Raw genomic sequence first — 24,756 nt, 5'->3', positions numbered from 1 at the left:
CAACCGTTAATCCAGATTAAATTGGATTTTCTCCTAATCTACATTAAAATGAGGGCTCACTTGTCTCCAATCTCAGTGTTAGGGATGTTTAAGTCTCTACTGGGAGATCACTAAAAATTTGATATTGAGGTCTTGTGATTAGGAGCTGTAGGAATAAACATTCGGCATAATTTGACCAGAATAACTTCATTCTATTCTGACTTCAGTGAATCTAGAGGGTTAAATGGTCAGAAGTGACTTTTCTATGGAAAATAATCCAGAAATGCATTGCTGTTTCCTGGCCATTTTTCTTCATGTTTTAAATTGAAAACTTTATTTATATCATTATTATGCTTCTAATTTTTCTTATATTGGATTTTTGGGAAACCATAGTATATAAAATGCTAATCTCAAAAATGATTCTGAGAGTGTGACATGATTATCTATTTAGAAAAGTAACTAATATTTTGATCTGGTAGAGGCAAGAGCTGAAATACAAAACAAAAAAAAAAAAAAAACCAAAAACCTTTAGGAAGTTTTATATTACTAGAGTTCAAAACCAGGAAGAAGATAGCAACAGCTTAGTGCTCAGCTTGAAGCAGTTTCCAAATACAGCACACAGGTTGCTGAAAGGATAGTGTGACGCAGGAGAAACTGAGGCAAGATAGACGTTAGTTATAGTAATTTAATTTATTGGAGAGGAAATCAATTGACTGGATCAGACTCTCATCTCCAAGTATCCAGTATTGAATGAGGGATATAGAGATTCTTTATAGGATGACAGAAACAATGACATATTGGGGGCTGATGGCGATGACATAATGGGAAGGATCTGAGAATGGGGAAAGTCATCTGATATTCTAATGGGTAAAGTTTCTGATATTCTAATTGATTGGGACTGGGAGCAACATCTGATATTGTAAAATAGAAGACCTTTTATCCTTATCAGTTATTCTGATGATCAAGAGGTTTGGGGCAGAATAACTGAGGTAGGGCAATTCAAGGAGACTCTGGCATTACAGTGGGTCTCAGAAAATTCCTTGCCTCATTGTCTGGATCACCCTCCCTGCCCCCAAAGGGCTCTGGGATCAGTGTGACCAGCACATCCTGATTAAGCAACAAATCTGATCTGAAAGCTTCAAACTAATTTAGTCTCTATGATATACGAGGCAAAAGTCAAACATGGCAATCCCATTTTTCCAAAGCTTCTAAATTTGTTTCGAATTCAATGAGGTGAAATCTTTTAAGACAGTTGTGAAAATCAAGTAAGGCTTCATCTACTTCACAGCTCGAGTAGGCTTTGTAATGCTGGAGAAACTGAGCAAGACAGAGATTAGAGAACAATTTAATAATTTATTAAATGGAGAGATTTACTGGGACCAATGGATCCGTGGTTGGTCCCAGGGCTGAATGAGACTATGGTCTCAAAGATATCAGATAGCAAGGTTCTTTTATAGGGTAACAAGAACAATGACATAATGGAGGAGGTACCTGAGATGGGTATGATCTAATGGGGGGAGGCACCTAGGATGACATAATGGGAGGTACTGAGAGGCTCCTGATACTCTTTTTTAAAAATAACTTTTATTGACAGAACCCATGCCAGGGTAATTTTTACATCATCTCTTGCACTCACTTCTGTTCCGATTTTTCCCTTCCCTCCCTCCACCCTCCCGAGATGGCAAGCAGTCCTATACATGTTAAATAGGTTACAGTAGATCTTGGATACAATATGTGTGTGCAGAACCCAACAGTTCTCTTGTTGCTCAGGGAGAATTGGATTTAGAAGGTATAAATAACCCGGAAGAAAAACAAAATGCAAGCAGTTTACATTCATTTCCTAGTGTTCTTTCTTTGGGTGTAGCTGCTTCTGTCTATCCTTGATCAATTGAAACTAAGTTAGATCTTCTCTTTGTCGAAGATATCCACTTCCATCAGAATGCATCCTCATACAGCATCGTTGTTGAGGTATATAATGATCTCCTGGTTCTGCTCATTTCACTCAGCATCAGTTCATGTAAGTCTTGCCAATCCTCTCTGTATTCATCCTACTAGTCGTTTCTAAGAGGAACAATAACATTCCATAACATTCATATACCATAATTTACTCAACCATTCTCAATTGATGGGCATCCATTCATTTTCCAGCTTCTACACTACAAACAGACTACAAACATTTGGCACATACAGGTCCCTTTCCCTTCTTTAGTATCTCTTTGTATAAGAGTAAAACACTGCTGGATCAAAGGTATGCACAGTTTGATAACTTTTTGAGCATAGTTCCAAATTGCTCTCAGAATGGCTGGATTGTTCCACAGTTCCACCAACAATGTATTAATGTCCCTATTTTCCCAATCCCCTCAACATTCGCGTTATCTTTCCTGTCATTCTAGCCAATCTGACAGGTGATAGTGGTATCTCAAGTTGTCTTAATTTCCATTTCTCTGATCAATAGTGATGTGGAACACTCTTTCATATAGTGGTAATGTTTCAATTTCATCATCTGAAAATTGTCTGTTCATATCCTTTGACCAATTATCGTTGGAGAATGGCTTGATTTCATATAAATTAAGTCAATTCTCTATATATTTTGGAAATGAGGCCTTTATCAGAACCTTTGACTGTAAAAATGTTTTCAGTTTATTTTTCTCTTCTAATCTTGCCTGCATTAATTTTGTTTGTACAAAAACTTTTCAATTTGATATAATCAAACTTTTCTATTTTGTGATTAATAATGATCTCTAGTTCTTCTTTGGTCATAAATTCCTTCCTCTTCCACAGGTCTGAGAGGTAAAACTATCCTACTCTTCCAATTTATTTATAATCTCATTCTTCATCCTAGATCATGAACCCATTTTGACCTTATCTTGGTGTTTGGGCTCCTGATATTCTAATGATGTCTGAAATGGATAAAGACCTTTATCTCATTAAACATTAAGAGGAATGGTTATAACCTGAGGCAGATGGGACAATGGGAAACTAGGTCAGGACATCCAAAGGAACTGTGACACAACAGCCTGAAGGACTTTGAGCATTGCCTCAAGGGCATACTAAAGTCCCCTCAATTTCTTGGGTAATTCCTGGGTTTGCATGTAAGACCTCAGCCAATGAGGATGAGGATCAGTGGTGGGAGGGATATTTGCTTTAAGAGATTAAAGTGCTTCCTCCCTTCAGTTCTCTGCTCAGTGGGTAGAAGCCCTTCTCCAGAGAATGTATAATAAACTTTGCTTTGCTTCTAGAATCTCTCCAGCTTTCCTCACCATTTCTGAATTTTGAGGGCTAGTCTGGATCACATTCTTGGTGAGTAGGCGAACTCTTGGGTCCTAGTGGGGTGGCATCCTGCCTGATTAGCATCCAGAAGCTTCTCCTTACTCTCTCTCAGTATTCTATTTACCTCTTTAATTTCTTTCTTATTTGTTTTGTGATTTGTTTATCTAAATCTGAGAGTGCAAGATTGAGGTCTCCCCTATTATAGTTTTGCTGTCTATTTCTTCTCATAACTCTCTTAACTTCTCCTTTAGGAAGTTAGATGCTATACCACTTGGTGCATATATATATTAATACTGATATTGCTTCATTTTTATAGTACCTTTTAGGAAGATATAGTTTCCTTCCTTATCTCTTTTTAATTAGATCCAATTTTTTGCTTTTACTTGATCTGAGATAAGGATAGCTACCTCTTTTTACTTACCACAAATAGATTCTGCTCCAGCCTTTTACCTTTACTCTGTATGTATTTCCCTGTTTTAAATTGTTTCTTGTAAACAACATTGTAGGGTTCTGACTTTTGATCCAGTCTGCTATCCGTCTCCCTCTTTTATGGGGAGTTCATCCCATTCCATTTCAGTTAAGATTCTAATTCTTATTTCCTGCCATCCCTAATATCCCCAGATTATGCTTTTCTTTTTCTTGCCCTCCTTCCCCTTCCAAGTATTACACTTATTGGTCCCCTTCGTCCCACTCTCCCTCTTTGTTTCCTCCCTCCTCCCTTTGAATCCCTTCCCTTTCTTGTACCCTTCCCTTATTACTCTTTTTCCTTTCACTTTTCCTCTCCACTTTTTAATGAGGGTGAGAAAGATTCTCTATAAAACAAATGTGTCAGTTATTTCCTTTTTGAGCCAACTCTATGGGAGTAAAGATTCCACAATGTTCCTCCCCCTCTCTAAGTTCCCTCAGATAAGATGGTTTCCCTTTGCCTCATCGGCCTGAAGTTTCCCTCTTTTTATCTCCTTTCCCTTTTTTCTGACACTATCCCCTTTCCATTTCTACTTCCCTTTTTATGCTATATCAGTAAAATCAAATTATACATGTGATTTTTATGTTATCCACAACAAAATACAGTTCTCAAAGAGTTCCTTTTACCTTTTCTACTTGTCTTGGTCCTGTTTTTGGAGATCAAATTTTTTGTTTAAGTCTGGTTTTCTTTAGAAACAGATGGAATTGCTCTGTTTCATTAAATGTCCATCTTCTTCCATGGAAAAATGCTCAGCTTAGCTGGGTAATTTATTCTTGGCTGCATTCCAAGTTCTTTTGCCTTTCGGAATATCAAATTCCAGGCCCTTCGATCCTTTAATGTTGAGGCAGACACATCTTGTGTGACCCTTAGTGTGGCACCTTGGTATTTGAACTGTTTTTTCCTGGATGCTTGTAGAATTTTTTCTTTAATCTGAAAATTCTGAAGTTTGGCCACAATATTCCTTGGAGTCTTTATTTTAGAGTCTTTTTCAGAAGGTGTTCAATGGATTCTTTCCACGCTTATTTTACCTTCCGGTTCTATTACTTCTGGGCAGTTCTCTTTAATAATTTCCTGTAAAATAGTATCTAGGCTCTTTTTTTCATCCTATTTTTCGGGTAGTCCGATGATCCTTAGGTTTTCTCTCCTTGATCTGTTTTCCAGGTCCGTTGTTTTTTCAAGTAACTATTTGACATTTTTTTCCAATCTTTCATTTTTTTGGTTTTGCTTGACTGATTCTTCCTGTCTCAATGGGTCAGTCATTTCTATTTATTCAGTTCTGATTTTTAGCGTGTTCTTTTCTTCATTAGCTTTTTTTACTTCTTTTTGTATATAGTCCGATTGAGTTTTAAATGAGTCATTTTGCTCTATGGAATTTTTCTATTTCACTAATTTTTTTTTTAGTAGTTATTTTCTTTCTCAATTCACAAATTCTGTTTCCTGCACTTCTTGGGAGTTTTTTACCTTTTCTAGTTCACATTTCAGGGAGTTGTTTTCTTTTTCCACTTTGTCAAATTTTTCTTTTAGTGAGTTATATGTCTTTTCTGTACTCTCTTGCATAGCTTCTCTTTCCTTTCCCCATTTTTCTTCTACTTCTCTTTTAAGGTTTTTAATAGTCTCTTCTAGGAGAGCCTTTTGTATTGGGGACCAACAATTGTCTGGAGACTTTCTGCTATTAGTCTCTTCAGGGTTGAAAAGCTGCTCTCTTTCTGTGTAGAAACTATTAATTGTCCTTTTGATTTTCTTACTCATATTGTTAAAGCCTGTAGGATCTGCCTTCAGGGCCAGGAGGTTACCAGCTTCCTCTGCAGAGCAGTGAGAGATGTATGGACGGATAGCTGTCCTGCTAGCCGGCTGCAAAAAGCAGCAAGGTGCTGGAGTGCTCTGGGAAAGAGTTCCCCACCTGGAAGTAACTCCGGCCTGCAGGGCAGAGCTGGGAAAGTGGCCTGCAAAGAACCCCTGCTGTGTGAGATAATGACTGCCCTGGGGCTAGACGCTGAGCAGTGAGAGTTTCCCTATCCCAAGCCAAATCCTGCCCTGGGGCTGTGGGTATTAGCAGTTGAGCAGGGAATGGATTTTCAGGGACAGGAAGTGTCTCTGCCCGGGGAAGCACAGTCCAGTTGGGGAAGTTCTACTGCCCCAGGCCGAGCCCCCCACTGTGCTGATTAGAGGCTGCCCAGGCTGTGCCCCCCCCTGCCGTGTGGGTTTGTAACTGCCCCCGCAAAAGCCCGAACTGCAGGGTGTAGCTGCAGGGCTGTTTCAGTGTCCTGAGTCACTTCCGGGTTTGAGGCGCTACAGCCAGTATTAGGTTCTGGCGTTTTTTAGAGTACCCTCTGTTCCAGGCTTTAATTTCTCTGCCAGTTTACTGCTTTGTAATCAAGGCAGAGCAGTTAGCCTATAGCAGAGTGGTCTCTATAACTTCTCTAGCCACAGAGATCACCCCCCACCCCTGGTCTGCTCAGGACGCTAGACTCTCCCTGCCTGCGCTGGTCTGTTTCTGGCCCCTCAGGACAAACCTTTCCTGGCGATCTTCCAGATTGACTTCAGCAGGTAAGTTGGATGCTTCTGATCTTCATGAATTTAAGCAGTGAAGAGCTATTTCTGAGGCTGGATAATAGTTGGTTATGAGGGGAATGAGAGGAGCTTAGAAAGTCGTGTGTGCCTTCTCCACCATCTTGGTTCCGCCCCAATTTACTCAATTTCTCTTCTCCTTACTCTCTAAGATAAAGTGGGCCCGAAGTGTTGAAACTCAGCAAAGCAAAGGAGAAACTGCAGCTCCTTGCTGGTTCAGATAATAATTGCTTTTCCTGTTTAAAGGAACAGCCTACATTGATATGGTGTTAATACCTCAATGCTTTATTTTTATTTTTCAAGCCTATAGCTACTCTAAGAAGTTTGTGGGAACTGTAAGTTTTCTGCAAATTATTTAATGTTTATTTACATGCATAATAGTCTCCTTATTTAAGGAATATGATAAAAAAAAACTAGAGCAGGATTTTAATCTGATCTGATAATTTGATAGGGTTCTTGCCAAAAGTTTAATTCCTTTTTTAGAATGGAGTATTAGTGTTAAATTGGTAAACTGATTTCTAGGGAACAATAAACTTTTGCAACTAAAAATAAATTTTGCAACTAATAATTTGGGAATGAGTGAATTCTTTCAATCCTAAAACCTGCGGCCGATTAAAAGGGGATTCTTAACAACTCTCTTATAGGCACTAATCTAGGCCAGTCAAACAGCCTCAAAACGACATCAATGCATTTCTGAGTTATCTTCCGTAGAAAAATCACTTCATCCTTCCGACCATTTGACCCTGTGGATATTTTACTGCCTTCACAGTAGAATGGAGTCATTCTCATCCAATTATACCGAATGTTTATTCCTACAGCTCCTAATCATATGACCTCAATGTGAAATTTGTAGTGATCTCCCTGTAGAGGCTCAAACATCCCTAATAATGGGATGGAAGAACAAGTTTGACTTTAAGTGAGCTCTCTTTCTAATTTAGATTAGGGGAAAATCCAATGAAATCGGGATTAACATTTGAAGGTAAATAGAACCCCAATTTTCCCAAAATCGAATTGCAGTCAGGACTTGAAATATGGGACCCACTACTTTCTGTTTGGCTGCTGCTGCCCAGGTTTTGTGTAGCCACCCTTTCCCTCCAGAGGAAGGAGTGAGCCCCAAAAGTGGTGAATACGAGTGGGAAAAGGTGGCAGCCTGGGGGGAGGAGGAGATCTCAGAGATGAGCAGCCTGGTGGATGGTGATTCAGATGGAATATGAGCCCTTTGGGGTGGACTTGAAAATCTGGGAGGAGACCAGAGCAGACGTTGGGCCTCTCCAGTAGTCAAGAATTTCACGTGATAGAGGGCGGGGTTTGGGGCGGGGAAGCAGCTCAGGGCCTGAGATCCCGTTCTTGGGCGTCGTAGAAGCAGACAGCACATTTTGGGAAGTCTCAGGGGCTGGCTAAGCTGAGTACTCTTGTGTCCAGGAGCAATCTCCTCCAGAGAGCTGGCTGGAAACTGGGACTTCTGGACTTGAGATCTCTCTGCCTCCTGCAAGCCAATTCTGTAGGTGCAGGACCCAGGTAGGTCCGTCCACCTCCCGGCGTATCTATCCCCATCTCCCTGCCCACCTCTGAGCTTTTGCTACTTGCCTTTGTCTTTGCTAATGGGGGAGCATCTGACCTTCAGCACCACAAGCCTTCCTCCCCAGCCCTCCACCACCATCCCTCCTCCCGTCTTCACTATTTTTCACACTCCTAATACCTCCCGAACGTCAGACGTTACCGTCCCCGGATTTATCACCGATTCACATTTTCCCAATTTCAGACTTTGCCCATAAGGACCCAGGAATCCCCCCTTGTTCCTGGATCCCGGGTAGAAACGTGGTGCTTCTGCCTTCCGACTTAGGCCCCTGATAGATTCAACGGTTCTGCCTGCCCTGAGGACCCACTCTGGACGTGGGCATGAAAAACTCCTGCCTGGCTCTGCTTCTCTCCCCGCATCCCCTAAGGCTCTTAGGCTGCTGCCCGATCAGACCGGAGGCCATGGCTCCCTGTGTCCAGATTCTCTTTAGAATCACCAAAGTCTAAGCTCTACCAGAATCCCAGGCAACCTCCCCAGCTCCTAGGAAGACTTCAGGGCACAGCCATGCTGCTTTCCCAGGATCAGTGTCTCCCCCGGCCCCCACCGCCAAACCTTGTATCCCTCCAGTGTCCCTGATCTCCTTCCCTGAGCTATGTCAGAATCTCTCTTTCTCAGATCTTACCTGGGCTCTCCTTTCCTCCTGCTTCCCTGAAACTTCTCCTCATCTGCCCCCTCCCTCCGCAGGGCTAGATCCCAGGCTTCCCCAGCTTCCCCTGGTCCCTCCATCCAGAGCCATCCTTCCATCCCATTACATATTCACAAAGCTTCTACATCCTTCCCAATGTATACATTTTTTTCCCTACACTTCAGAGATTAAGGTTACACTATCACCAACTCTCTGCCCCCCATATGTTTTCTCAGTATTGGTTATTCCTGCCCATTTTTTAAATAATTGTTTCCTTTTACTTCTTCCTACCCCATCATACACAATTCAGTCCCAAACTTTGAAAGTAGGTACTATTACATTGATGACATTTTCATATATATAAATAAATAATTGGCTTTAACGAGTGACTTAGAATTAGTGCTTAATGTTTTCCTTTTTTCTGGATCTTTTATATTAAATTTTCCACCGAGTCCTGGTCTTTTTGTTACAAATACATGAAAGTTTTTCAGTTGATCAAATGTATATTTCCCCCCTCATTGCATATTCTATTCAAGATTTCTGGATAAATTATTGAGGATGCAAGTCCAGTTCTTTTGTTCTTTGACATTTAATGTAACCAAACTTATGGTCTTTTAGAGTGGAAGCTGCTGGTTTTTATGAAATCCTGATTATTTCTGCAGTATGAAGTCTGTCTTATTTTCTGGTTTGATGGCAATATTTTCTTCTTAACCTGGGAATTTTGAAATTTTGCTAGGGTATTCTTGAGAGGTTTTCTACTGTGATCTCTTCAGTTGGGAACAGTAGATTTTTTCTTTCCCCCTTTACCCTCTTCTGGGCAATTTTCTTGCATAATTTCTTGAAATATTGTATCCAGATTCTCCCCTCCTAGTATCTCTTATTTGATTTTCTAATTCCTTTTTATGTTCTTCCAGGAAGTCCTGTTGGGCTTGTTGTGGACCTTTGATGTTACTCTTTGGGATAGGAATGGCTTGTTTTTTAACCTCACTATTTTCTGGATATGAACCATGATCTTCTTTTATAGCAAAATAGCTATTGATAGGTTCTTTTTCCTTTGCTTACTCCTGAATTTTCATTTGGCTTTATTTTATTTTTAGCAGCTTATAACAATGATCATTATTACAATCAGGTTTGATTTCTCAGCTCTGGGTAATGCTGCCTTAACCCTCAGCTCCTCCTTACTGTTATGTTCTGAATTCTGTCCAGGGACTCAACCTCAGCAGTACTTCTCACCTAAGTCACATGCAAGATCTGTCAACTGCTGTCCTGGAAATGTTTTTTTCTAAAATACTGCATTTTCCCAGCAAGTGCTCATTCCTCCTCGTCCACAGCCATAGCCCAGCAGAATGTCTGGCCAGCCCTGCTACCCTTTTGCTTTGCAAAACCTTTTTAATTCAATGTAATCAAATTTATCCATTTTGTATTTGCTAATATTCTCTATGGCCATAAATGCCTTTCTTCTTCCCAGATCTGAGAGGCTGACTATCCCTTGTTCTCCTAATTTATTTGTAGTATCATCCACTGTATCTGAATCAATCACTCATTCTGACCTTATCTCAGTATAGAGTGTTAGATCTTGGTCAATGCCTAGTTTCTGCAATGCTCAAAAAGTAATACAGCATTAAAGACTTTCTAATAGGAGATAATCTTAGACATGACATCTACTATAACTTCTAACCAGATGGGAATTTTGTCTACAAAGGCTCTGAAAACTGCTCCTGCAGCCTTTTCTTGAAGTTGTGCACTGAAAGGAACCCATTACCTGTCAAGGCAACCCCTTCCTTGTTGGGATAGGTCTAGACTTTAGAAAGGTTATTTAGAATGTCTAGTTATCTTCTTATGGAGAATAAATTGTTCGTCCTTGTTCCTAATGCTGTCTGGTATAAGAAATTTGTCCTTGTACTTCCTTCATGGTTCCCTCAAATTGGACACAGGTAGTGGGAAAAGAAGGGAAAGGAATAATCATCTCTATATATTTACTGTGTATCAGGTACTGTGCTAAGTATATAAATATTATCTAATTTGAGCCCTACAACATATCTGTGACTTTGTTCCTATTATTTTCTTTATTAATAATTGGGGAAACTGAGGCACACTTACATGAAGTAATGTGCCCTGGGACACACAGCTAGTAGGAGTATGAGGATGGATTTGAAGTCAATCTTTCTGGTTCTGATAAAGGCTTCATCTCCAAAATATATAGAGAATTGACTAATTTGTAAGAAATCAAGCCATTCTCCAATTGATAAATAGTCATAGGATATGAACAATTTTCAGACAAAGAAATTGAAACTATTTCTAGTCATATGAAAAAGTGTTCCAAATCATTGTTGATCAGAGAAATGCAAATTAAGACAATTCTGAGATACTGCTACACACCTGTCAGATTGGCTAAGATGTCAGGAAAAGATAATGACAAATGTTGGAGGGGGTGTGGGGAAAATTGGGACACTGATGCATTGTTGGTGATGTTGTGAATAGATCCAACTATTCTGGAGAGCAATTTGGAAATATACTCAAAAAGTTATCAAACTGTGCATACCCTTTGACCCAGCAGTGTTACTACTGGCTTATATCTCAGAAGAGATATTAAAGAAGGGAAAGGGACCTGTATGTGCAAAAATGTTTATGGTAGCCCTTTTCCTACTGGCTAGAAATTGGAAACTGAGGGGTTATTGTTGTATAAGAAATGACCAGCAGGATGAATACAGAGAGGCTTGGAGAGACTTACAGGAACTGATGCTGACTGAAATGAGCAGAACCAGGAGATCATTATACACTTCAACAACAATACTACATGATGATCAGTTCTGATGGACATGGCTCTGTTCAACAATGAGAGGATCTAAATTCCAATTGATCAGCAATGAACAGAACCAGCTACACCCAGAGAAAGAACAATGGGAAATGAGCATGGACCACAACATAACATTTCTACTCTTTCTGTTATTGTTTGCTTCCATTTTCGCTTTTTCTTCTCAGGCTATTTTTACCTTCTTTCTAAATCTGATCTTTCTTGTGCAACAAGATAACTGTATAAATATGGACACATATAGTGTATTTAGCATATTTAACATGTATGGGACTACCTGCCATCTAGGGGAGGGGATAGAGCTAAGGAGGGGGAAAAGTTGAAACAGAAGTTTTTGCAAGGGTCAGTGTTGAAAAATTACCCATGCATATGTTTTGTATGTAAAAAGGTATAATATTTTTTTAAATGAAATTAAAAAAAAAAAAGAAGAATTCCATTTTACTGATGTATCTAATAAAAAAGACAGGAAAATCAAAGGAAAAAAAAAAGAAAGAAATCAACCTTTCTTGATTCCAGTCTCAGGATTCTTCGTACTGCAAGACCAACTAATTTCTAATAATGGAATTTTCAATTTAAAATAAATATGGAATGAACAGGGATCACTGCAATTTCCGGATTTTTTGCTCTCACAAAGAGCCTACTTTAAACATCCTATCCAAACAACTGAATGTGCTTCCATTTTATTTTACTCACCATTTTCTTTCTCGAGCCTTTTTTTACCCTATCCCTGTGACTTTATCTTCTCTCCCACTCTCTCACTCCCAATCCCATCCAGCTAAAAGTCCTTCCTCCACCCCATCTCCCAGTTTCCTCACCCCTATATATTCCGAAGGCTTCTTCATCCTTTTGGATGTATTCATTATTTTTGAGGAATTTAAAGAGTAAAGTTACAATAGTACCAACTCTGCACCCTCCCCCCCACCTGCTTTCTCAGTATTAGTTCTTCCTCTTGCCCAAATTTTATGTGTTTCCTTTTACCTTTTCCCACCCCAACATACACGACTGAGCCCCAATCTTTCAATCTACCTACAGTTATGCTGACATTTTCACATCTATAAGTAAATTGTTGGCCTTAAGGAATGTCTAGGGCTAGGGAGCAGTCTCTGGTATTTGGTTGTTACTGACCAGATCTTCAGTCACCAATGAATTGAAGGGTGGTCTCTGGATTTTGATTATCACAGACCAGATCATCAGTCAGCAAACAACTGAGGAATGGGTCTGGAACTTGGTTTCCATTGCCAAGATTATCAATCATCAATGAATTGGGAAATAGTCTATTCGGAATCAGACAGATTGTTGTTCTTAGATTGGGAGGACTCTGAGGCAGACTCCACACTCAAAAGATTTAGCATTTCCTGACTTATTGTTAGAACAGAAGATCCCTAAAATCAGGAGATCACAAAAACATATTACAGCAAAACCTCTACCTTTTCTGCAACAAGTGGAAATTTCCTGCCCAGGAGTACTGCCAGTTTACAAATTGTATTCCTCACTTGAAAGTGATAACTTAAACAAGTACTTAATTTCTAAAACCTGCCTCTAGGCTGGCTCTGTTAGGCTCCAGCTCTTTACTATTTAGAACCCTATGAGGAAAAATTCTGTTAATATTTTATTGTTTTGTTTTGTTTTTTTTTTTTTTACTCTAGGATATGAGTGCAGTTTGCTCTCTTTGTGATCATTATTTTCAGTCCTAGAATTCTTCAATTCTCTCTCTTGGATCTGGCTTCCAGATCAGTTGCCTTTGTTCCAGCCAGATAGTTTACATTGGCCTTTATTTTTTTTTAATTTTTTTGACTTTTAAAATTCATTTTTGATCTCATGGAGTCATTAGCTTCCATTTTCCCAATTTTAATTTTTAAGGAATTATTTTCTTCAGTAAGCTTTTGTACTTTCCTTTACATTTGACCATTACTTTTAAAGGCGTTTTCTTTAGTGGATTTTTGTGCTTTCCTTAAACCAAACTGGTGAATCTTTCTTTTTTCATGATTCTGTTGCACCACTCTCATTTCTTTACCTAAATTTATTCTACTTCTCTTATGTGGCTTTTAAAATCCTTTTGAAGCTCTTCCAGTAGAATTTTTCACACCTAAGACTAATTCATATTTTCTTTTCAGTACCTTCTTTTTCATTTGGCCAATTCTTTCAAAGGAGTTGTTTGCTTTAGTGGATTTTTGTGCTTTCCTTAAACCAAACTGGTGATTCTCCCCCACTCCCCCCATTGTTTTGTAGTTCCACTCTCATTTCTTTTCCTAATTTTTATTCTACACCTCTTACTGGATTTTTTAATCCTTTTGGAACTCCTCCAGACGGACTTTTTGGATCTCTGACCAATTTGTATTTGTCTTTGAAATTTTGCATTGGAGGCATGTCTTTTAACCTTCCCTTCAACCACAATAATTTTTTATTTCAGAGCTTTTTTATTTTGTTGTGTTTTTTTCTCATTTCCCAGGGTATACTGGGGCTTTGAAGGTTGAGCTCTTCCAGTGAGCAGATGACACTGTCCCAAGATTTTTGCTTTGGGGCCAGAAGCTTGGTTACTCTCTTCCTGCCTCAAATATAAAGCCTCAGGAGCTGGCTCCTTGCCCATCATGCCAAGGGCTCTACAACTGGCATTTCAACTGCTGTGCCAGGTACCACTGGGGTTTGGGGGAAAAAATGTTTCTCCCTCTTCTTTTGTAGGTCCTGTCACTCCATTCTTAACTGGAGAGAATTCAGGCAATATCCTGCTTGTTGTCTCCCTGGACTCGACTGTTTTCATTTTTCAACCTGCCCCTCCTTTCAGCCTCTCTTCCCCTGTTGGTTGGGTTTGTGCACTAAGGGTTTGTACTACTAAGGGTAGTGTCAGGGGCTTAGTAACTCCACTGGATCCTCACCCTCTGTAATTTCTCTGGCTAGCCCCCTGTCTAGGAAAAGAAGGGAACAACATCTGTTCAATTATAATCATCTCCCCCAAACAGCCTGCAGAGGACCAAGGCTTGACCCAAGCAGGGAGCCTGGAGCCAGAGGGAATGGCCCCTGAGAACCACAGACTCCCATCCCAGGTGAGTATTCTGCCCACAGATGTGGCCAGCATCGGTCCAAAAGGCCATTTCCACAAATCTAGAGAATTGTTTGTGAGGCTGGTCATCGCTCTTATCTGTGGATCCTTAGTTTACAAAAATGGGCAAGAAAGTGAATGCACTAATAACAACACTGCCCTCCTCTCTGCTATGTTTTGGACTGATTCATTGTCCCTTTGGCATCTTGAGCACTAACTCCTTTCCCCCAGTTCCTACCTCCACATATTTAAGTTTTTCCTCAATATAGGTCACTGACAAGGATGACCACTTCACTCAATAGTGTCTGTCCTCTAGGTATCATGTCTTTGCTTTAGTCCAGTACTGTCTCCCCTCTACACACACACACACACACACACACACACACACACACACCTTCTAGCCACTCTGTCTCCTGTGCCCAAGCTCCCTCCTGTAGCCACTGACTTTCCTGGAAACCCTTGACCTTGTTGTCTGGAGCAGAACCTGTTAAGGGGCAGGTCAGTTTTCCAAGAGCCTCCACAGATGTGGATCATAACATCTTCCAGAGTTCCTTCAGTAATCCATGGGGAAGGAAAGGGAGAAGACTCCTGGTAAGACTTTTTTAGTCAGGATAATTAAATGGACCAAAACATCAAAGGACCAAGCTGGAGACTGAGGGGAGACTTAAATGCCTGTTCTGACTATAGTCCTCTTCTCTGTTTGAAAGTTTGCCTCCATGTGATCAACATATGCTACAGCCATCCAGAGGCGATAGTGCTGCTTTCATTCTTCAGTGGGCGGACCATGCTGTGGGGGGGAAATAACAGCAAAAACCAAAAAATGGAATTGTTAAGGGGCATGTCAAAGTAGGAATGAGATAAATTGGAGGAAGAGGGAGGTCAGACAACACAACCGCCTCTCAGTCAGAGAGGTCAGAGAATAGCAACTGCCTCTGAGTCTCCTTGTATCATCCTCTCACAAGAAGAGATCATTTCTGGGTTGGGTCTCGAGCAGCCACTGTCAGGTGGCTCCTGTATGCCAACAAGAACCCTTTATTTGAAGCTTCCCCCGCTCTTGTCGTCTCCCTGTCCTCAGTAGCAGAGCAGAAATTGTCCCCCTGCTGCCTCAGGCCACACAGATCTTCCCAAATCTCTCTGAATCCCTTCCCTTTACTATTTTTGTGGTTTATAATATAATATTGCTGAAGCATTTGGGGTTGTGTCTTTGCTCAGGGTCACACAGCTAGGGTATATTAAGTGTTTGAGGGCAGATTTAAAGTCAGGTTCTCCTGACTTCAGGGCCAGTGCTCTAACCACTGTGCCATCTAGCAGCCCCTGTTATAATATGTTTTAATCGTAGATACAAAATAAAAGAAGAAAAAGAATTTCAAGTAACCAGCAGAACATAACAGTAGATTTGATATAAAACAAAGCCACATAATAAATGTTACACATGGTTTAGGAGCTGTTTAGTCTTTCTTTGCTTCCTGGTAGATTTTCTTTTATTCCATTTTACTTTCTTTATCTCCCGAGACCTCTCCATGCTCCCAAAACTGCAGTTAGGTACTTCTAGAATCATTGCATCATACTCAGCTCATATTAGCCTTTCTCTCCTATACCATTGCTTGGGTCAAAACCACAGGCTTTTAGAAAGGGAAGAGGCTCTGTGCAAATATAGAGGAGATGCAAAAAGGAAAAATCAGTCCCTGGCCTCAAGAAGCTTTCATTCTAACATGGAAGACAACATGTCAGCATCTGTGTCCACACCAGTTCTGTACAGTGTAGGTAGGAGGCCTTTGCAAGACTGTGCTTCCAAGTGTTCTCATAGAGGATGTGACCTTTGGGTAAATCCCTTCTCTCTGTTTCAGTTTGCTTTTGTAAATTGATGACCTTTGGGCCAGATTCATTGTGTGATTCAGAAATTTGGAACACAAAATCTTACAAAAAATGAATGTTGAAAACTATCTGTACTTGCATTTGGAAAAATAAAATACTCTTGGGGGGAGGGGAAGGATAGTGTTGTCATCTGGATAAGACTCAATTTCTGGCCTTTGGAAAATTCACAGGATCTTTTTTTCTTCTTGGTGACCATGGAAATGTTTTTATTTATTTATTTTTAATTTTACCTTTTTATTGACAGAACCCATGCCTGGGTAATTTTTTAGAACATTGTCCGTGGCACTCACTTCTATTCCAACTTTTCCCTTCCCTCCTTCCACCCCCTTCCCTAAATGTCAGGCAGTTCTATACATGTTAAAAGTATATCCTAGATACAATATATGGGTTCAGATCCGTATAATTCTCTTGTTGCACAAACAACCTGGGAAGAAAAACAAAAATACAAACATCATTGATCAGTTGGAACTGAATTGGATCTTCCCTTTGTCAAAGATAACCACTTCCATCAGAATACATCCTCATACAGTATCATTGTTTAAGTGTATAATTGACAATGGAAATATTTTAGCCCTACAGCACATAATACTAGCTTCATACAAACACTTCATGCCATTTTCTTAACATAGCACTGTCTGATTTCACCTCCAAAAATCCTCCTTTCTCATAGAGACTTTCCTGATTCCACAGGCAGTACCATTTCCTAGTGAGACATTTCTCAATTTTATTCCATCAGAAAATATAAAATGTGTTTCTCTATATTCCAGTCCTCTATTGGGGACTTTGGTTTTGGTGCTGGCCCTGTAATCCTGTAAAGGCTGTCACCTTTGGCCAGTTCCCTCCTCCATGCTTCAGGTCCCTTCTGTACATTGAGGAGCATTGGATTAGGTCAGTTATGAAGCATGTTTCAATTCTTATGTCCTCTGGGTGTTGGTGTTTTAGGAGCTGGTGACCTTCAAGGATGTGGCTGTGGACTTCAGCCCAGAGGAGTGGGGTCTGTTGGACCCAGATGAAAAAGAGCTGTACAAAGAGGTCATGCTGGAAAATGCTGAGAACTTGCTCTCCCTGGGTAAGGAGAACTTCCCTTGGGACTCTGGAACTGCCATCAAAAGGAGTGTCACCACCCCCTCCCTAGGGTGCAGAGTTTCAGGCTTTTACCAGTTCTCAGAAAGGCCCAAGGGCTGCTTCCTGTCCCCAAGAGACAGGTCCTCCTGCTGCCTGGTTCTTCTATGAGTGGTCTTTGCATTGTAGGATGGCAACCCAGCAGTTTTGCCTGCAAACCTTCTGAAAAGCAATCCTGTCCCATTTCACTGAATATAGGATAGGAGAAGGAACCCCCTTCTTCTTAGGGGGAAATTTGTCTTTGCAATGTTCTTTTTGGTTAAAAAAAAAAAAATTTACCTCACTGCCCCTGGTGTAACTAATAAATACCAAATACAGCAATTGGGGCCTTGTTGTTCCTTCATACATCCCCCAATACAGATATGGGGAGAGAAAGGGAAGGGAGGAGGTCTTTCTCGACATTTGCTGAGATCCAGGCCTTGTGCTCAGAGCTTCCTTCGTGCACATTATCACCCTTGATCTCCAACAAAACCCTTTGTTTTGGGTGCCAGCTTTATCCCCAATTTCAGGCCTGGAGCCTGAAGCAAAAAGATGAAATTTCTTGCCCACAGTCACATAGCCAGGATTTGTCTACATCCAAATTTGAAGTTGGGGCTTCCTGACTGCAGGCCCGGTGCTCCCTTCTCTGTGCTCCCAGGTGTTTCTAATGTCCAGAAAATGGAGGCTGTGGGATGTGGCCATCCTGCTGGGAAGGAAGCAGCAAAATCAGCATCTTCTGACTCCAGAATGCTTGCATGGCCTCCTTTCCCCTCTGCCCTTTTCCCCTGGCAATAAGCACCCTGAAAACCTTGTGACCACCCAGTAGTCCTCACACCCCAGCCCTGTTCCGATGAGGAATAAATGACAAGTTTCTCTCCAGGCTCACACCCACTATCTTTCCCCTGCCCAGGACTTCCAGTTCCCAGAGATTTCATCTCCCATGTGGAGAGAGGAGGCCTGAGGAACTCCTGTCCTGGTGAGTGACTGGCAAGCTGGGGGGCAGGCTACTATCCCAAGAGGCTTCTTCATGTGATGGGCCTGGGGGCAGGAAAACTGGCTTGGAATCCCTTTTCAGACTCTTGTGATAGTAAGATCCTGAGCACCTCACTGAGCCTCTGAACCTCATTCTCTTCATCTGTAAAATGAGGAGGTTGGACACTGTGGCCTTTCAGTTCCCTTCTAATGAAGAATCAATGATTCTAGTGGAAGTCTTTTTTGGGATATCCAACAATGTACAACCAAAGAAAGAGGGCTCGGGCTGTCTAATATGACTTTTCTTAGGTCTTCCTTAAGCCTAAAAGCATTTATTTTTACTTTTCTAACATTTATTTAAAACTAAAAATGAAATAGAAAGACACAGAAAAGAACAATTTTTTAAAATGTTTTTTGTTCAGCAGAACATAGGAGAGGATTCAAAATATGTAATAATAAATATTCATAAACTATAAATGAAAGATGGTGTTCAAAACCATCCATGGCTTTTTGCTTTCTTGTAGTTTTTATTTTTTTCTCTGTTTTACACATTTTACTTTACCCCCTACCCCCTTTCATCCTCTGCCAACTCCCCCAAGTAAGGTACAGTTTAGCACAGATATATATAAGAAACACAATTACCTCTGAGGAAAGCTGGTCACAAGCTGGAATAGATCAGTTGGGAAGACATACTTCCTGCCTCCTTCCCTCCCTTCCTCCCTTCTCTCTCTCTCTCCTCTCTTCTTTCTTCCTTGACTGTTTCCTTCTTTCTTTAATTTTCTTTCTTTCTTTCTTTCTTTCTTTTTTTTTTTTTTCTGAGGCAAATGGGGTTAAGTGACTTGCCAGGGACACACAGCTAGGAAGTATTTATCTGAGGCCAGATGTGAACTCTGGTCCTCTTGACTTCAGGGCAAGTACTCCATCTACTGCATTCTCTAGCTGTCCCAATTCCTTTCTTAAGGAATACACCTTAAACCAAAACCAGTCTGATTCTCATTGACCACCCATACGTCCCTTGCTAAATCCCATTTAGTCTTTGTTTGGGTCTTGATTGACTCAGACTGAGTGTAAATCCCAATCATTTTTGCTTTGGCCAGAAACCCTGAGGTTCTTCCCAGAGTCACTCATTCATTCATTGTTATTTATTGAGATTTTTTTGGCCTAGGTGAGAAAGGAGATTCTTTGCCTCCATTGCTCCCTCCCCTTAATCAATGGATGGGAGCAGCCTCAGTCACAGAAGACCTGTTAGAGACCTTACCTTAAGAAAGTGCAGGTCTCCCCCTGCATCCAGAGCCATCTGCAGTAAACCTGATTAGTCCTGTAATGAGGTGACTGTCCTCATGTCATTGTCCTCCCTTAGAAGGAAGGACTGATAAGCATGCACTTGACTTCTTGATTTTCTCTGTCTCCATTCATCAGTTTATGAATGGGAGTGGAGACCACTGCCTTACTCAAAAAGAAATCAGACCTAATTCTTCAACTTTATGCCTTTTCTTGGTTCCTGTTGACCAACCTTTGGCCCATTCTTGGAGGATCATTGGTCTAATTTACATAACTGACAGCTTCCCTTAGGTTAGGGATATGGGAGGGAAAGACTCCTGGTTATTCCATAACAGGACCAGGAGCTTTAGGCCCTTGTTATCTTCACTATGGGATTTGTTCATAGATCAGAGAGAGCAGGAAAGAAAGAGAAATAGTAACATAGATTTGGTACCTTAGAGGGACCAGCAAAGCAAGCACTGAGGTGGGGTTAGGCCATGTGATCAGCCCTGGGTACTGTCAACCAGTCAGTAAGCATAGATTAAGCACCTGTTCTGTTCATTGCATTGAGCCCTGGATATACAAACAGAAGCTGTCAAGAAATTTTAAATCCAGCATATAAACTTAGAGAGGGTTTGAGAATAAACAACAATTTATGAAATTTAGCTAATCCAGGCAAAGGAAAGTATTTTTTATGGAAATGCATCATGTTCAACAGACATATACATATAAAGAGAGAGGGGAAGGGAAGTTTATGAAGGAAGGAAGACTTGAGGTGGAGAGAATCAAAATCATAAGGACAACAATAGTAATTAACAAGCGTATGGTGCCTAGTGTGTACCAAAAGTTTTATAGGTTTTATCTCATTTAATGCTCACAACAACTTGGGAAATGAGTATAATTATTACCTTCATTCTACAGCAAAGCTAAGGCAAAGAAGCACATTCCTAAGGGTGCAGAACTAGGTGGTGCCTGACAGTGACTTTGAAAGAAGGGATTGGAAGTAAAATGGAGAACATCTGTCTAGTGCAATGAATTGAAAAGCCTCAGTTACCAGGATCCAGGTCTAATATCCACTGCAGGGATTTGGATCGGGTTACTCAACCATTCAGAGGTCATAGCCTGGTTACTAAGTTATGAGAACCTTCACCTTGCTTCTATCTCAGCTTTGTTGTGAGGTTCCAATGTCCTTGTACTGTGTGTGGAACTCTGTGTTAATTCAATCAGTTTATTGGTATGAGCTAATAGCATTTAAAAATGAATCTGTCCATTTCATTTTAAAATCTTTTTGTCTGAAGAAATGAAATGTCCATGATTTTATTATCAGCCAGCATTAGAGGATATATTTATACATGTTTGTGTTTGTTTCTGTCAGATGCAGAGACACAATTTGACATGAAGGAGATGAGTGCAAATTTGAAAATTATCTCATGGAAAGACCCTTTTCAGTATAGTGAATACATGGCTGTTTTTGCTAAGCACAAAAGAAACCATACTGAAGAGGAACATTGTGAATGGAATAGACAGAAAAAAGCTTTAAGAAAGGGTTCCAGTTTTGCTAAAGATAAGAATATACATCCTGAAGAGAAAACACCTGAGTGCCACGAATGTGATAAAGCTTTTATTGCACTCTCTTCCCTTGCCAAGCATCAGAGAATCCATGCTGGAGAAAAACCTTATGAATGTAAGAAATATGGGAAGGCTTTGAGAGAGCAATCTATTCCTGTTGAACATGAGAGAATTCACACAGAAAAACAATCTTACATATGCATTCAGTATGGAAAAGATTTTCAATATTATTCCAAATTTGCTCAACATCAGAGAATCCACACTGGAGACAAGCTTTATGACTGTAAGCAATGTGGAAAGGCTTTCACAAAGCGCTACTACCTTAATACACACCAGAGAATCCACACTGGAGAAAAGCCTTATGAATGTAATGTATGTGGAAAGGCTTTCACCCTGAACAGCAGTCTTACTTCCCATCAGAGAATCCACACTGGAGAAAAGCCTTATGAATGTAATGAATGTGGAAAGACTTTCATGCGGAGTTACAGTCTTCTTGAACATCAGAGAATCCATACTAGAGAGAAGCCCTATGAATGTAACAATTGTGGAAAGACTTTCAAATGGCACTCTAATCTTGCTAGGCATCAGAGAATGCACTCTGGACAGAAGCCTTATCAATGTAATGAATGTGGAAAGACTTTCACACACTGCTCCAGTCTTACTAAACATCAGAGAATCCACACTAGAGAGAAGCCTTATGAATGTAATGTATGTGGAAAGGCTTACATAAAGAGCTCCAGTCTTCTTGAACATCAGAAAGTCCACACTGGAGAGAAGCCTTTTAAATGTAATGAATGTGCAAAGACTTTCACAGATCGCTCCAGTCTTACTAAACATCAGAGAATCCACACTGGAGAGAAGCCTTATGTATGTACTGAATGTGGAAAGACTTTCACATATCATTCCAGTCTTGCTGTCCATCAGAAAATCCACACTGGGGAGAAGCCTTATGAATGTAATGAATGTGGGAAGGCTTTCATACAGCGTCACAGTCTTCTTGAACATCAGAGAATACACACTGGAGAGAAGCCTTATAGATGTAATGAATGTGGAAAGACGTTCATGCGCAGTTATAGTCTTCTTGACCATCAGAGAATCCACATTGGAGAGAAGCCTTATGAATGTAATGAATGTGGAAAGGCTTTCATACGGAGTTACTGTCTTCGTAAACATCAGAGAATCCACACTGGAGAGAAGCCTTATGGATGTAATGAATGTGGAAAGGCTTTCACAAAGCGCTCCTACCTTGATGCACATCAGAGAATCCACACTGGAGAGAAGTCTTATGGATGTAATGAATGTGGAAAGGCTTTCACACAGTGCAGCAGTCTTGGTAAACATGAGAAAATCCACATTGGACAGAAATCTCATGGATGTGGAACCCTTCAGACTAAGCTGAAATCTTGCTTAACAGAGAGTGCACATTAGCAAAATACTTTTGAGTGTCTGGATCATGGTAAAGTTTTTAGTATATATTAGTCTCTGACTAGACTTGGGAGATCCCATACTAAATGTAAAATCTCATTTATACAATCCAAGTGACAAAACATCCAGGCTCACTTCATTCCGGAATTGCCTCCAGAAAATTCCTAGCAGATTGAAATCATGGATAAAGGCATAAAGATGGAAGACAGTGCTTGTTAGTCAGCATCAATTTTCTGCTTGGGAAGAAATCTCCTATCAACTTGGCATGGGAAGATCTTTTAGCCCAGGTTCATTTCTGACTTTATATCTGAGGATACGGAATAGAGAGAAGACTTACAAATGTGCTGAATGATGACTTGCCCTTACCTGGAAGCTAAAGGTCAGTATAAATCATAATATTCACACTGGAACGAAATAATATGCAAAATGTATTTGCAGAAAGGCTTTCACCTGGATCTTTGAGTAGAAATCTTACTGTGGATGAAACACATAAATATAATGAATGAGGCAAGGCCTCTTCATACAGCTCAGATCTCATTGGATATTAAAATTTTATACTATGTATAAAGGTGGGAAAATAGATTTGAGTTTTCTCTGAAATCCCAAGATTGATGTCCAAAGAAGAGTCTTTATAATGGGGGAAAACCAATTGTTTTAATCTCCTTTCTTAATAATGAATAAGAAATTTGTTTACGTCATTTTAAATTGTTTTTGTTACTTAATCTTCCTCTTCATTGTCTTATTTATTCCAAAATCCTTTGGCTTTCCATCTGTGATAAATAATATTTTCAGATTGTAATTTTCTTTTAAAATATCCATAAACAATGAGATGATTCAGGCCAATTCCAACAGACTTGTGATAAGAGGGAACCATCTGCTTAGTAATTTCCTCTGTTTTTGTTGTTTATTTGCATTTTGTTTTCTTTCTCATTTTTTATCCTTTTTGATCTGATTTTTCTTGGGCAGCATGATAAATATGGAAATATGTAAGAAAATAAAAATATCTGTACATGTGACTTAGGTCTCCATTTTGACTTTATTTAATTCCATTGGGTGGGTTCGAGGGGAAGTGAGGCCTTTTTAGAAAGCTGACCCTCAGAAGAGTACCATCATTTAGGGCTATAATTCCCAAAAAACCTTCCCTCTTTACCCTTGCTTAGTCTTGCACTAACCACTTTGCCACATCAGGAAGCTTTGTAATGTATAGTTACTGTTCTAGAGTTAAAACAGAGAGGTGGTGAACCACCATCCTGAATTCTCACAGCCATTGAACAGAGGACTAGCTACAGGGAAAACCTGAGACAGCCTGAATCCTCTGCCTCCTTGGAGCTGGCCCTTACCCTCTCCCTGTTCTTCTGCGCTACCTTGAGATAAAGAAGGGTTTGAAATCTGTTTTCTTTCACCATAAAAACTGTCTATATTCAGAGTTGTCTTTGCTTTTTCACTCTTTTTTTTTTTTTTTTTTTTTTTTTTAAAGGTAAGGTCTGCTTTTACTGCAGGGGAGTTTTTCCAAGCTTTCCTATAAGCAGTGGCTTCTTGTATAAGGGCCACAGGTGTACTGGGTCAATGCTGACTCATTTCTAGTGCTAGTGAGCATCCTATGTGACTCTGGCATTTTGGGAGTTCCGTATTTGCCTTTTGTGTTTGGGTTGGGTATTTTCTAACTTCTCTGCTGATCTATTGGCTTGCAATCAGGGAAGAGTGGCCAACACTACTGTGATTTTCTCCCCATTGATTTTCACTCATGCAGAGTCTACACGATCCCATAGAATCCACGTCACTCCGGGGCTCTGAGCTGGCATCTGTGCTCAGCCAGCTTGTGCTTGGGTGCCTTCCTCCTGTTTCCAATTGAAAGAGAGCTTTTGTGATGATCTTTGAAATTATCTTCAGCTGGTAATTTGTTGCACTCCCAATATTGGTGGATTCTGCCATCCAAAACTAATTCAGAGGCTAGATTTGCTCATTAGTCTAAAAGTTGTAGGAGAAGGTCAGAAAGAAATGTCTGTCCTCTCTGCCATCTTGGCTCTGCCTCAGAAGTCCTAGGTACCCATTCTTGCAAGAATATAAAAAATATTTTCTGCATGCAAAACCCCTCCCACAAAACCAAAAAACAAGTTTGCTTCCAACATAGATGTAAATTTATCTGAGTATGATTATGAAAAGTATGAAATTGCTGCTGGAATAATACGTATTGAAGTGACATCTATGAACCACCTCA

The 24,756-nt window shown here is 40.3% G+C and overlaps 1 protein-coding gene and 1 pseudogene across 2 annotated transcripts; one reads left to right on the top strand and one right to left on the bottom strand.

Moving 5' to 3' along the window:
* The window catches only part of LOC100928552, a 103,671-nt pseudogene that overhangs the window by 14,717 nt on the left and 64,198 nt on the right, over positions 1-24,756 (bottom strand).
* On the top strand, positions 7,600-23,497 carry LOC111720207 (zinc finger protein 883-like). Of its 2 annotated transcripts, none has more exons than XM_023501229.2 (6): positions 7,600-7,801; positions 13,749-13,929; positions 14,257-14,340; positions 17,154-17,280; positions 18,223-18,288; positions 20,920-23,497. In XM_023501229.2, the coding sequence occupies exons 2-6, from the start codon at positions 13,888-13,890 to the stop codon at positions 22,539-22,541; spliced, it is 1,941 nt and encodes a 646-aa protein (XP_023356997.1). In that variant the 5' UTR covers positions 7,600-7,801; positions 13,749-13,887; the 3' UTR covers positions 22,542-23,497. The 2 variants fall into 2 exon arrangements, with proteins under 2 accessions (XP_023356997.1, XP_031819413.1); XM_031963553.1 differs by having other exon boundaries at positions 14,195-14,340.

Source organism: Sarcophilus harrisii, chromosome 3, assembly GCF_902635505.1.
Source record: "Sarcophilus harrisii chromosome 3, mSarHar1.11, whole genome shotgun sequence".
Classification (NCBI taxonomy): domain Eukaryota; kingdom Metazoa; phylum Chordata; class Mammalia; order Dasyuromorphia; family Dasyuridae; genus Sarcophilus; species Sarcophilus harrisii.
This window is presented reverse-complemented; position numbering and strand designations above follow the sequence as displayed.